Here is a 12,671-nt window from a genome sequence, read left to right on the forward strand (position 1 = left end):
CAATATTCAGTCCTATTTAGTGTAAATCAGGGAGTCTTGCTGTGTGATTTCAGCCCATAATGGTGAAAAGAATATTGCTGACTGTGTTCAAGTGTTTCCTTCAGGAAAGTTTGCTGTTGACTTTCTGCTATTGACATTTCATGTTTTATTCATAACTTCATTGGATTTTCAGACATAGCTGCCATTTTCCAGAAGTTTGTCTGGCTTTCAGTCAGTCCTAAGTGCTAAGCCCAGGGAACTGAGGACTGTGAAGTTATTATATTTGAGTTGACTCTGGACCATAACATTTTGTTTCTCTCTCCCATACATTATTAGAAAAGTTTCTTTATAAAGCATTTCTCATTATAAGTTCTTTTGTTTTAAATTGTGTGATATCCTTTTACGCAGGGAGAGTAGAGCTGGTAGCAGGAGATAGAAGGTTCTGAAGTTTTACTGGTCAGACTTAGTTTGACCTGTTAGACTTTTATTTATTGCATTCACTTTTAAGGTTTATAGGATACTGCTTTTTTTTCCCTAGCAGAGAATATGTGGAAGAGATGCACATTTGGAAAAAGAATGTGGTCTATCTGTATTTTCTGGCTTGGAGTGACCAAGTAGTTTAAAAACTTTCAGCACTGTACATTCACTTCTGTGCTGGAAAACACACATGGATTCATACTGTAATTGCTTTTAACTGTGAGAAACTTAATATGTTGGTGTTAATTACTGGTAAGATTATTACAGAGCTGTTATACATGAACTGTACAGAGAATTCGTAAAGTAATTAGTGTTGCTTGGAAATTTAGGTGAGAAACTTTTTCTTGTTAGGGTACAGTACTGTAAATGAGTGCTCAGTAAGCTCTCATTCAGAGTGAAATTTGGTGTCAGGGATTAAATTACTGGGGCTGTGAAGTGGGGTAGTGAATCATTTCCAGGCAGTCTGCAGAGTGTTGCTATCTGGGGCTTGAAGAGTGTACAGCTGAAAAAAGAAGTGGTTATTCAGTCTTATTCATCCACAATTCAAACCAAGTCTTTAACTTGAGCTCTTCAGTGTTTGAGACATGCTGCTTTGTTCTGTTTTTATTTCCCTTGACTTCCTTCCAGAAATTCAGGTTAATTTGAGTCTTTTTCAAGCTTTTATTCTTTTGGTAATGTCTCAGAGCTCAAGTTTGTAGTCGGATTGGATGACTTGAGCTGCAGCAGGTGCAGAATCAAAGTGCTGAGTGACCTAGATGGATGTGAACAGTGGCTTTAAGCAAATGGAAGGCACTCTGAGCATTAATACTTGTATGTGAGGAAATGGAACACGCACCATGGAGGTCTCCATCACCATGATGGAGAATATAATCAGTCCAAAAAGCTGATGCACTAGGGTGCATATTTTCATTTCCGTGTTTAATTATTTTAAATAAGAAAAGGCACTCAAGATTGATGCATGGTGATGCTAGAAAGGTAACTAGTGATGAACCACACTGGAAATGTTTATGGTTCTTTTACCAGTCTTTGGGTCATGGAACTGTGAAACTGTGACCATAATACATGCAGTGACTGGAGAAGAAAAAAACCCTGGTGATAAATTATGTTTTTGAAGCATCAGAGTTGTTTATTCAGTTCTAGTTATTATGTTTAGTCTCTCAAGATGTAATTTTAAGGCATCTGTTGATGTTGGCGTTTTTAACAATGCATATATTTCTAAAACTGATTATATTTGGTAAACAAAAGGTTGCAGTACAGTTTTTCATGACAGAACTATTGTTGAGCTTTGCTTGTGTTCTTTAGTCCTTAGTGTTAGACCTGTGATTGAAACACTTAATATGGACTGCTCTTTGCCTAACAGAAATGTGTGTCATAACTTTGTAGTAATTATATTGAAAATTCCCAGTGTATTGAAGACCCTCAAGTAAGTTTTTTAATAGCTTTCTGTACCTAATTCCAAGTTTAAAAATAAGGGTCCAGAGTCTTACCAACGTGGTACCTTTGTTTATAAGGGGTTTTTTCTTCTTAAATAACTTTTTCTTAGTAGATGGTTTATCATTTTAACTGCTTCTGTTACCACCAGTGAAGGTGGGAGTTTGAAGCTGGAGTTATAAACTAATTCTTGGCCAAGCATTACCATTTCATGGCTGTGCTGGTGCATGACTCAGCAGCACAGGTTGGAGCTGCTTTGGGAGGGAGAGAAGAGGCATTGCTTTTGTGTTCTTGGAGGGTATGGCACAGCATTTGTGCTGATGTGTGCTGAGGCCATGGCTGGGGGCTCAGGGCCGCTCTCTGTTCTGCTCCTCTTTACTGTGGCCCATGGTTCCTCTGGTATCCCAGGTCTGCTTTGGAGCAGCTGCATCAGGGTCAGCCCCTGGAGAATAATCTGGAAGAAGTGCCTTTGCTTTCTAGCCTGCTCCTTGAATATTTTTTACAGCATTAACCTGGCTGACATCCTCAGCAATTTTTGAAGTGGGAATGAAGCTGGAACTGTGGAGTGCCTGACCTGGAAGCACTTGTTTCCTGCTTTGCACGGGCTGTGCACAGTGAGTGGAGCTGAGGGTGCTGCTGGATGTGCCCAAGTGTACAAACTGTTGAGACCTTACAAAAAGGGTACAGACATGCAAGGGGCAGGGTTCTTGCTTTAGCAGTGTTTATTTCTGTAGGAGAAGTGATTGACTGATAGGTACAATATCACATGGTGCGTGTGAGAGGATCAGATCGGATCAACAAAGCTGTGTTCTGAGAAAAGTGTCCGTGTGGTTACTGCTTCAGGGAGGTTTGCTGTGGCCCTCTGGAAGCTGGAGATGCTTAACTCTAATTCACCAGTTGCTTGAGAGTTTGAGGCAGGAAATTGGAGATCTGGTGGAGGTTTGGGAGGTGGTTTCCTCTACTGACCCCACCCTACTGCAGCCAGCAGAGCATGGGCCCTGCAGTAGCTCTCGTAGTGGCTGCAGTAACTGTTTGCAGCAATGTAAGTGGGTACCTACACTGACCATTTAACATGTCTTATATTTGCATTAGTACAGAAAGCTGCTATGCTATTATTTGCTAATTATCAGAACTGTTTTATTTGCTACCTGAGAAGCGGCCAAATAGCACTGAGGGCCCTGTGTAGCTGCTGGGAACATTCATCAGGCAGGAAACTGGAGTTTGCTGGAGGCAACAAGTGGCTCTTCATCCAAGTTATTTACTTCTCCTGCTAGAAAGAGGGGTCAGGACAAGGCTGGGAGCAGGAAGCTGCTGAGAACCAGATCTATGGTTTGTGGCTCATTAAATGAGCCAGGACAGATTTTATGAGAGACTTGGGACAACTTTTGCAAAAGATGAAACCAGTGGCAGTTGAGCAGAGATCTGTTCCCTGCCAGGTGCCTCTCTCCCCTTTGATTTACTTTCTAAGTGTGCTGCTGGCTCTGTGGGCCTTTATTCCCTTTGCAATGCTGGTGGAGACAGGGAGAAAACACGGAGAACTAATTACAGAGTCAGGATTTGTGCTGAGAGAAAGAAGCCACAGCAGGCCAGGCACAACAGAGGATGGTGCTGTGCTGCTCTTGCTATGGGGTATCTGTACTCTTTGGAAAGAACATCTGACCAAAGTAGTTGGAAATGCTCTGTGTCACCAGCATGAGGAACCCACAATAGGTCAGTCTGGCAAGGATAAAGGTTCTTCTGGTGGTGATGTCCTGAAATTCACAAACGACTGTCAGCCTAGATTAGACACCTCTGATTTATGTCACTCCAAGTCAGCAAAAGCATCTCTTCAACTTAGGGGAGTTCTACCAAGTATTCTGCAAGGCTCCAGGCAGCACCTGAAATATTAATATGCTCCCTGCCCAGCAGCAGTGACCTATATAGTCACAGAGCAAAGTGTTCTTGCAGTCATATCTGACCATGTTCAGCTCAAGTTCAGTGGTGTGATCTCTGAGCTAAGACTCAGGGCATAGTTACAGCCTGGGGCTGAGGGGAAAGGTGGGAAGGCAGTATCAAGTTATATACGGAGGCAGTATCAATTTATATAGGGAGGCTAGGCTGCTGTCTTTTTTTTTTTTTTTTTTTTTTCCCTAGTAGGAAAGACTGTATTCATGTGTGTCTGTACCTGCATTTTACTTTCTCAGAATCATATCTGTAGTTCAGAAATGTTAAATCTGGCAGAAGGGGAGGGGTGGCCTTGAGAAGTAAAGCTGAAGAAGAGCTGGAACTGAGGTGGCTGAAACAAAACATGGTCAGTGACACTGGCCATTGTGACTTGTAGTCTTGTAGACTTGTAGTACTTGTAGTCTGGTAGTGGGTGCCAGGTCTGGTGGCATAACTGAGGGAGTGAGGGAGAGAAGGTGAAACCCCAGACTGTTCAGAAAGTAGATAGCTGTCTCTCTGGTGAGAGGAGTATGGTCAGTTTCCAGCTCTGGAGTATCTTTTTATAGGCATTGGAGAGTTCTTAAATCTGGAAAACTTTTCTGCCTTGGTTCCTTCGAGTGTCTGATGATCTTCCTCATCTAAAGCAGAAAGGATGAGCAGCCACAGAAGTTTCCCAGAGCATGTGCGTTGCTTTCAAGGTTGTCTGGGTTTCGATTTAAGTTAATTTACTCATGATGAGAGCAAAAAGCTCTAACAGTTTTGAAAATTCAATATTTTTCTTGTACTTTTTTTAGGCTCAGGTAGGAACCATGCTTTGGTTCTGCCTTATTTCTTCATCTATCATGTTTTTGTGCTGATGCATTGTATGAATGGGGTGTAATAAATGACAAAATCATACCAGTTCCAAGTAGCTTTTTCTGCACAGTATCAGTTCCTTTTACCCAACTCTAGTTGAAATAGTCCAAAAGTTGCTTTAATGTGGATAAATGCTTGTTTGTCATGGTTTGATTGGTGATGACCATGCTATTTTAGGTAGGAATTGTTTGTATTGTTGGGTGATGGGATCAGTTGATGGTAGATGCTGAGCCTAGGGAATTTACAAAAGGAAAAAAGGTTTTCTTGTGAGTCCTGGTGGCATTTATCAGGAGCTTACTTTGATCTTAAAGCCCTGAGAATAGGGGGACAGAGAAGGAGTATTGAAAAGCAAACAGGCTACTGACAGCAGGTTTAGTCATTGGGCAGTTGCAGGCTTCTGACACTTAGCATAAATTCAATCTAATTAAAACGAATTAAAAAACCCACCCCAAGAACCCCCCTTTTTATAACCTTTAGTCTGGTATTGTGTATTTTTGCAGATCCTGTTGTCTGTATCATATGACAATGACATTGTTGCTCTTCAGCACTCCAGAAGTGAATTTATTAAGTACAAAGGCCACACTTTTAGAGTTGGCATGTAAATTGGTTTCTTAAGTGTATTTTTCCATTAATACAAGTTGAATATGTTGCATTTTAATGTGTTCTGGGAATATGAGCGGCTTAATCTTGTAGAGAGGAGAATTTCTGAGATTGCATGCAAGTTGTGACATATTCTCACAAAGATTTAAGTTCATAGCCTTTCTCTGAAGTGCTTTCAATTAATTCCATGCAGCAGCAAAAGCTTACTCTGGTTACAGGAAGCAGAAATATCAAACTGACCTCTGTCTAAAGAAAGCAGATTTCCTAGGGACTACCCAGGTTTTGTACTGGGAACAGAACCTAAACCACCACCAGTAGGATGTGTTCTTTGACAAAATAACTGCAGAGAGATCTGCAGTGTTGTCCATTTAGACATGACACTGCTGTATTCACAAGGATTTACAGAAGGCTTTTCTTCTTTGCAGAAACGGAAGGCTTCAAGATTGACACCATGGGCACCTACCACGGGATGACTCTGAAGTCTGTGACGGTGAGTGGGAAGTCTTTGCTTAAATATGTTTTACAGACATGATCATGTACCTGTATATAAAATATATGTTTAGAGACAGAGATCTTGTCCTCTTGTCCTAGGCTCTGGAAGGTCACTTAGGCTGAGTAACAGAATTGATGAAAGTGTTCTCTATGAAAAGACAAACCGTGTTTTGTTTGATCTGCATGTTTGAGAGGTCTGCAGCCCTGGGATTTGTTGGTCTGCAGTAGAAAGGTGTGCTGGGAAGGCTTCTTGAGGTGCAGCCTTTTTCTGCTATGCTTAGCATACCCAGGTTTTTGCTAACCTTAGGTGTGTCTGGAAAGGACATCTTTCATAATCATAAGTGATAAAACTATACTCACAGGTTTTGGGAGTATAGCTCTGTTTCCCACTCTGCATTTAATAAAATAATTTTTTTTGGTGGTAGAAGAGTTAGACCTCAGCATTACTGTTGAAGCTTTCTAGCCTGGTGAGATGGACTTCTATTGTATGGCTGTACAATGCTGTCAGTGGGAATTGCAGCATTCACAGATGAGAGAGATCCTCAAACAGATTCCCTTTTCTTTCTTTGGCCAATGTTTGTCTGCTTTTGTGGAAGTGGGTTGAATGCTCTCAAATAAATGCTGTTTTGATCTGCTGGTGAGTAGGACAGATGCTACAAAACTGCTGTAATGCCCTCATTAAGGTTTTTGCCATCTGCATACCTATGTAAATCTGATGAATAGACAGTGCTAAACAGTTTCCTAAACCCATGCACTACTTCTAGTTTGCACTTCTCATTTGAACTTAAAATAGGATCTTGAGTAGAAACTTCTGAAAAGCACTCAAAGGTTTTTTTTGTTTGGTAGAAGTCCTTTCCCAAATCTTTCATTTGCAACTCATTTTGAATTAGGATACTGTAAAAAAAATGGAAGGGAATATTTAAGGAAATAACCTACTTAGCAGCAAATAGTGTCATTTCTAGATGAATTCAGAAATTTGAAAAGATAACCTATTATGTCTGAAGATCTGTTCTTGAACTTTGCATGAATTTTGGGCTACTTTATGAGGGATCAGAGTGTTGTTATACCAAACCCAGGTTTCTATGGGATATTGTATCTGCTTCAAGGGGTAGTGATTTGAAAGGGGTTAATAAATAGGTTCTGTTTAAATTGCTCTGTGGGGAGGAAAAAGAAAGAAGAAAGAGAAAAGCAAGATTAGAGTAAAGCAGAAATGTTGAAATGTTTTAAGATTATCAGTGTAAAATCTGTAAAAGTGAAGGGATGTACAGTAACTCTAAAAATTATATGGGTTTTTTAAGGTCATAAAGACAATTAAGGTTTTTTGTTCTAGGAATCCTACCTCATGTATTGAGTGTACTGGCTAGGGTTTTGAGATTATTAAACTGTCCTTGTTGGTTTGTTCCATTTAGAAAGAAAATATAATAGATATTAAATTACAAATAAACCTGTTTTTTAACATAAACCAGAATTTTAAAAAATAACTGTTTAAGAGGTATTGCATGATTGCACATAAAGCATAATCTGGTGCCATGAGAAATATTAAAACTCCATCTGTCACTTAGCTTTTGTCTAAGAAAAAACCGGTAAGGGATTCTTGGAGCCTTATTTTCCAGACTATTAAAAAGGTGCCCTCAATATTGAGCTCATTCATAAATTGCAGTGACATCCTGGCTTTGTGTTTCAGAGGGGGAGAAATAAATCTGTTAATTATGTTCATCTGTTTTTGTCTAAACTTTGTCATAGTGATGGACCACATAGTTCTAACCCATAATCTCAGACGGTATTTTTGTGGAGAATGGTTAATCTCCTGCCACTTGGCAAGTTTTATACTTTGCTTTTACTGAAGGTTTTTTGTGATTTGTTTATATTTTTTTATGCTAGAGAAAATTAGGGAGGAAATGGGAAAGTAATTGCTTCCCCTAGGTGTTTAATGGGAAAAGTCCATTATACTCATTGGCTAAATCCTAGGAATATGGAGGATAGCATTGGAATTCATTCCACCTGCATGATCTCATCTGTTGTCCTCATAGTATTGGAAAGATCTCTCTGTGAACTCATCGAACATTTCAAAGGAATTGGAGTGTTAGGTAGCTCTTGGTTAGAGGCTCTCTTCAAACTTCAGACCTCTGATTTCCAGATGGATGCTGGTGTTTGAAAGCTTCTGGTTTTATGCCATTTTTCTCCTCGACATGGTGGCTCCTCCGTTTCTTCTGTGGTGTTTGCTTCCATTAATGTATTTCTGGAGAGCAGTCAGATTCCCTTAAAACTCATGCTTCTTACCTGCAGTGTGAAGTGATCCACTCTTTGGAGTTGCCCACCTGCTTCTCATATAAAATTCGTAAAAGGTGTTTTTGTTTTGGTTATATTTCCTACACTTGCACTCTGCCTTATTGTAATTCTCTGTAATGATTTTTATGAAATGTGCAAAACTTCTGTTTTGTGTTTGTTCTTGCTGAAATGTGAGCTGTCCTAGATGCTTGTTCTTTTTAACAGCAAAACAAAAACTTCTTCGTCTTGACTGCTTTCTTTTCATCAGTGATGTTGGAAACTTTCTTAGCATTCAGAGTTTGTGCCAGAACAGATGGTGAATGGTGGGCTTTTTTCTGAAGTAATGTCAGCTAAAATAACTTGTGCTGCTGGCAGTTCTTCCCTGTAACAGGGTTTTTGCTTAATTGGCACACTTTCTCTTAGGAAGAACTGACTTATTTATTGAATTTTTATTGTGAAGGCATGATCTCATTATTCTGGACCTTAAATTGTTCATAAAAAGGCATTTTCCTCAGAAAGATTTTAAAAAAATATTTTTTTTCCTTTTTTAATACCTGTGGCACCTTCTATGTGCCTGGATTGTTTTGGAAAAGTAGTAAGTAAGCTAGTGGTGCTAGCTCTTGCTATCTGGTTCCCCAGCAGTTCACATAGCAAACTGTCCAGCATGACTTTTCAAAACCTGCAGGTCTCCCTGCAGGGTTCACTTCCGAGCTTAATCCCATGTATAGCAGAACAACTTCTAGTTTTTACCTAGGAAAGTTTGCTGTTTGAGGTGGATCAATCACTGGAACAGAAGTATGTTTGTATTTCTGTACCACACAGGGTGTGAGGTAGTGCCGAGAGAGAATCTTAAGCTGATATTCTGAATGTATTCTTTGTTACTTGTGTAAATTTGACATCTTTGGGGCTTTAGCCTCCTGCTTTTCTAAAGGGAAGTGTTAACTTGGAGCCTAGGCCAGTGTCATCTGGTGGAAGCCTAGAAGGTGGGTCTCACCTTTTATGTATAATGAAACTGAAATTTTGGGCTATCTGTTTCTGTAACTAGGATATGTGAAGCATTTAGCTGTTAAGCTTGAGATGTAAAGATCAGCACAGACCAGTTATCTTCACCTAGGGCAGGGTAGGGAGAAGTTGCTTGTTCTGTGAGAACTTGGTAAAGCTGGCTGTGGGTACTAAACTATTCCAAGCTGAGGGCATGCTTTGTATTGACTGTGTGCACTTGCAAATAATATTTGTTTGTCCATTACAATAATAGTCATGGTGATGCTGGGTTTATTCATCTTTGTGCTTTTTGCCTTGAGTTCTCATGGCTTTAATATGAATGAAAGAAAGAAATAGCATGAAAACCTGTGGAGTTCTGTAGGGTGATTTCCTCTGAGTTCTGAGTGCCCTGGCTGGTCAGGGTGATTCAGGTGCTGGAACCTTGTGTTTGAGTGAACAAGAACTGCATAGCACTGCAGTAAGCCCTTGCAGAAATGATTTTGTTGTCATTCTTAATTGCTGAAAAGCTCTCCTGTTTTGAACTTGGGGTTTGTTTCTTTTAGCATTCAGGGCTGCTGAAGCTTGGGAGCTTCCTTTGTCTTTGGTTTTTGCTGCTAGTAATGGAATCTGTCATTGATCATCTGCACTCATAAGTAGCCAGAGCTACTGCTGGCATTTCTTTCTCTTCCTGTTCAGTAAACAGGCAGATACAAGAGCTCTTGCAGGATTGAGCTGATGGCCTTCCCAGAGAGTTTGGAGCTGTACCTGGATGGATCGGTATAGTTAGTGAGGGCTTCAGCTGAGGCACTTCACTTGTAACAAACTCCAATGCAAATTTCTGTGGTGTATTCAGACTTCAAAAGTAAGAAATTCTATGTAACTCTTCAGTGCTTCTGAGTTCAGTGATATTTTTCCTGCAAACTGACAAAAGTAACATCCTTCTTTCCATTGTGCACTGCCAGGCTTTACAGCAATCTTTGGGTAAAAGCACCCTGAGTAAACGTATGAGAATATCAATAATTAAAGTAAATGCTTTGCATTTCAGTTACAACAAATACATTTTATAGTCGCAACAGAAACCAGCTAATTAAAAAGAAGTCCCTATGTAAGCCACAGTCCAAGCAGGTGTAATTTCAGAAGAACTGGAGACTGATTTAGCGCCCCTAAGGTCAGCAGCGTTTATCATCAGTTTGTGGTCAGTATCAGATTTGGGCATTAATTCATCAGAGAATGTTACTGTTATTGCCCTCAAAATCTTTTGAGTTGGGTATAATCTCTGTAATTTTTTTTTTTTTTTTTTTTTTTTTTTTTTTTTTTTTTTTTTTTTTTTTTTTTTTTTTTTTTTTTTTTTTTTTTTTTTTTTTTTTTTTTTTTTTTTTTTTTTTTTTTTTTTTTTTTTTTTTTTGTAAACTGAGAGGTTGTTTAACCACCTGTGGTGTATTTTCAAAGGAATAATGTGTAGTATAAAGGAAGGGAATGGCTAAGTTATGGCACTTTACAGGCTGAGCCGTTAGAGGGGAAGCAGTTGGGGCAGAAACAATCAACTTGGTATGTGCATGTACTTTTTTATATAAAAGACTTAAGAAAATTGAATGCTTCTATGTGAGTAGGTAAATCCACAGGACCTTATAACTTATCATGAGGAATTAAGATTGTGATTTAGTGCCAAAACTCAAAATGACTGTTAAGAAGCATATGGTGGGGTTGGATGTTGTCTCTGAGTGTTCAGATAAATAGCACTTTTAAAAAGAAATAAAAATTTAATACATCTTTAATACTAGAGATGGAGGAGAGATACCTACTTATCCACATCACCAGTTTTCTGTGTCATGTCCTAATCTCATTAAAATGTTGGAGGACAGTGGGACTGAGGGAGAAGTCAGCAAAACAACGGACTCTTTGAAATGTCTGAAACCGGCTCTGAAATGCAGCATAATTTTCATGCAGCCTGTGCATAAGGTGGTCATTATTCCCAATGTGAGTGCAACAGCAGCCTGCCCACGTTCCCACTCCCCTCTGCAGGCTAAGCAGCTTTCTGTGAATTCTCTCTGTGCATCCTATTCAGTTTTTAACCAGCAAGAGGAGGTGAGGACAACTGTAATAATATAGAATCATAAAGTTACATAGATTTGTATGGAGGGCAGATATTTTTAGAAAAGTTTTCCGTAGATGATAATTGAGGTAGATATTTGTTTTATTGGGTTTGTAAATTATTTTTCACCATAAATATACCCATCTGTAACTAATTCAGACATACTCATGAGGTCCTTGGTCCATGAGGGTTGAGGGCCAGGACATGACTATGAACTCAGAAAAATCTTTGAGCTGGAGAAATGGATGTTTCTCCAGAATAGTCTGCCAACAACCTTACACTGCTCTGGGGTAACAGACAAGAAGGCTTTGTGTGTCTGTATTACTCTAATGAGAGTGGATGAAATGCAAGTTTCCTAAGAAGTATTACTGTATTTTATATTTAAGGCCCACACAACAGTTTCAGTGGTTGGCATTTCATTGCCTCAGTCGTGTTTCAAATATTAAATTGCTTTCCCTTAAAGAGTTCTAGTGTAAATAGTGAAGCTGATAGAGACCAAGAAAAATCACACACAAATGCTGCTTTCAAGAAAATGTGTTAGGTTGAACAATGGTGCACTCGTTTTCTTTGGGATTGTAAATTGTGTACATCTGTGCCAAGATATCTGGCTGTTGTACTGTGTTACACAATAGAACTGCCTGTTTTGTTCCCCATAATAGGTTTTCTTTTATGTTGAGACTAAGAACGGCAAATTCAAGTAAAGCAGGGGATGTTGTATAACCAGTCATGCCTCAGGAAGTTAGGCACTGCTGTGTGGCACCAGTGTGCAGCTGAACAAGAGGGAGCGAGACCTGGAGCTGTGCAGCTTTGCCCCTGAGTGAGCGTGCCTGGAGTCACTGCTGTGGGTAAAGCTCAGCTGTGTCAGTGCTAAGGGTGCTTGTGGCACAGCTGGCAGGTCCTTGAGAGGTTTGAATGGAGGAGGGCCAAATGTGAGAACCCAAAGCATTTCTGAGTGTACATTCAATTAGAGCTTTACACGTCCAGGAGGCTTTACTTAAAAAGGCCTGAGAGCCTCAGACATGCTTGGTATGAGTTGTGAGATGACCTCCTAGACCTGTCTTGATCCAAAGCTGAATGACAGGAGTGTATTTGCCAGCCGTAGGGGTATCCCCTGGGAAACTCATCTGCCATGCACACTGTGCACTAGCACTGGGATCCTTTATGAATGTTTCAGGAGTCACTCTAATTTGGAAACCTGACACCAAATAAAACTGCTTAGGGAGCTTCATTTGTGTTCTATGGATTGGATGCCCACCTTTACTTGAATCCTGTATAGGATTCTGCTTAGAGTCATTTGTGTTTTCTCAGGTCTTTGGGTTTGTGTGTAATCAAAGTTTTATAGGGTGCTGCTCAGTGATACCAGCTGAACCAGAGCTACAGATTCTTATACTTTATCCTAATAGTTCTGAACAGTCAGACATCATGCACTGCACAGGCATATGTTAAACAACTGGGTCAACACCTTTCCCTCTACAAATTATCTCCAAACATCTAATGAATGTCTAACAGCTGCATCTTCACTTGACAGTTCTGGGGAAAGAACAACTCTGCTGTTATGTAGGTTGTAATTTAT

The 12,671-nt window shown here is 39.8% G+C and overlaps 1 protein-coding gene across 1 annotated transcript in view; it reads left to right on the forward strand.

Moving 5' to 3' along the window:
- Nucleotides 1-12,671, forward strand: part of CDC73 (cell division cycle 73) — a gene marked incomplete at its 5' end in the record, with an annotated part of 96,734 nt that overhangs the window by 21,178 nt on the left and 62,885 nt on the right. The window contains one exon of the mRNA XM_008630458.2: nt 5,691-5,755. Within this exon, the coding sequence (XP_008628680.1) occupies nt 5,691-5,755 (65 nt within the window). The remainder of the gene's footprint in view (nt 1-5,690; nt 5,756-12,671) is intronic.

The sequence above is a fragment of the Corvus brachyrhynchos genome, unplaced genomic scaffold (genome assembly GCF_000691975.1).
Source record: "Corvus brachyrhynchos isolate BGI_N302 unplaced genomic scaffold, ASM69197v1 scaffold101, whole genome shotgun sequence".
NCBI lineage: Eukaryota > Metazoa > Chordata > Aves > Passeriformes > Corvidae > Corvus > Corvus brachyrhynchos.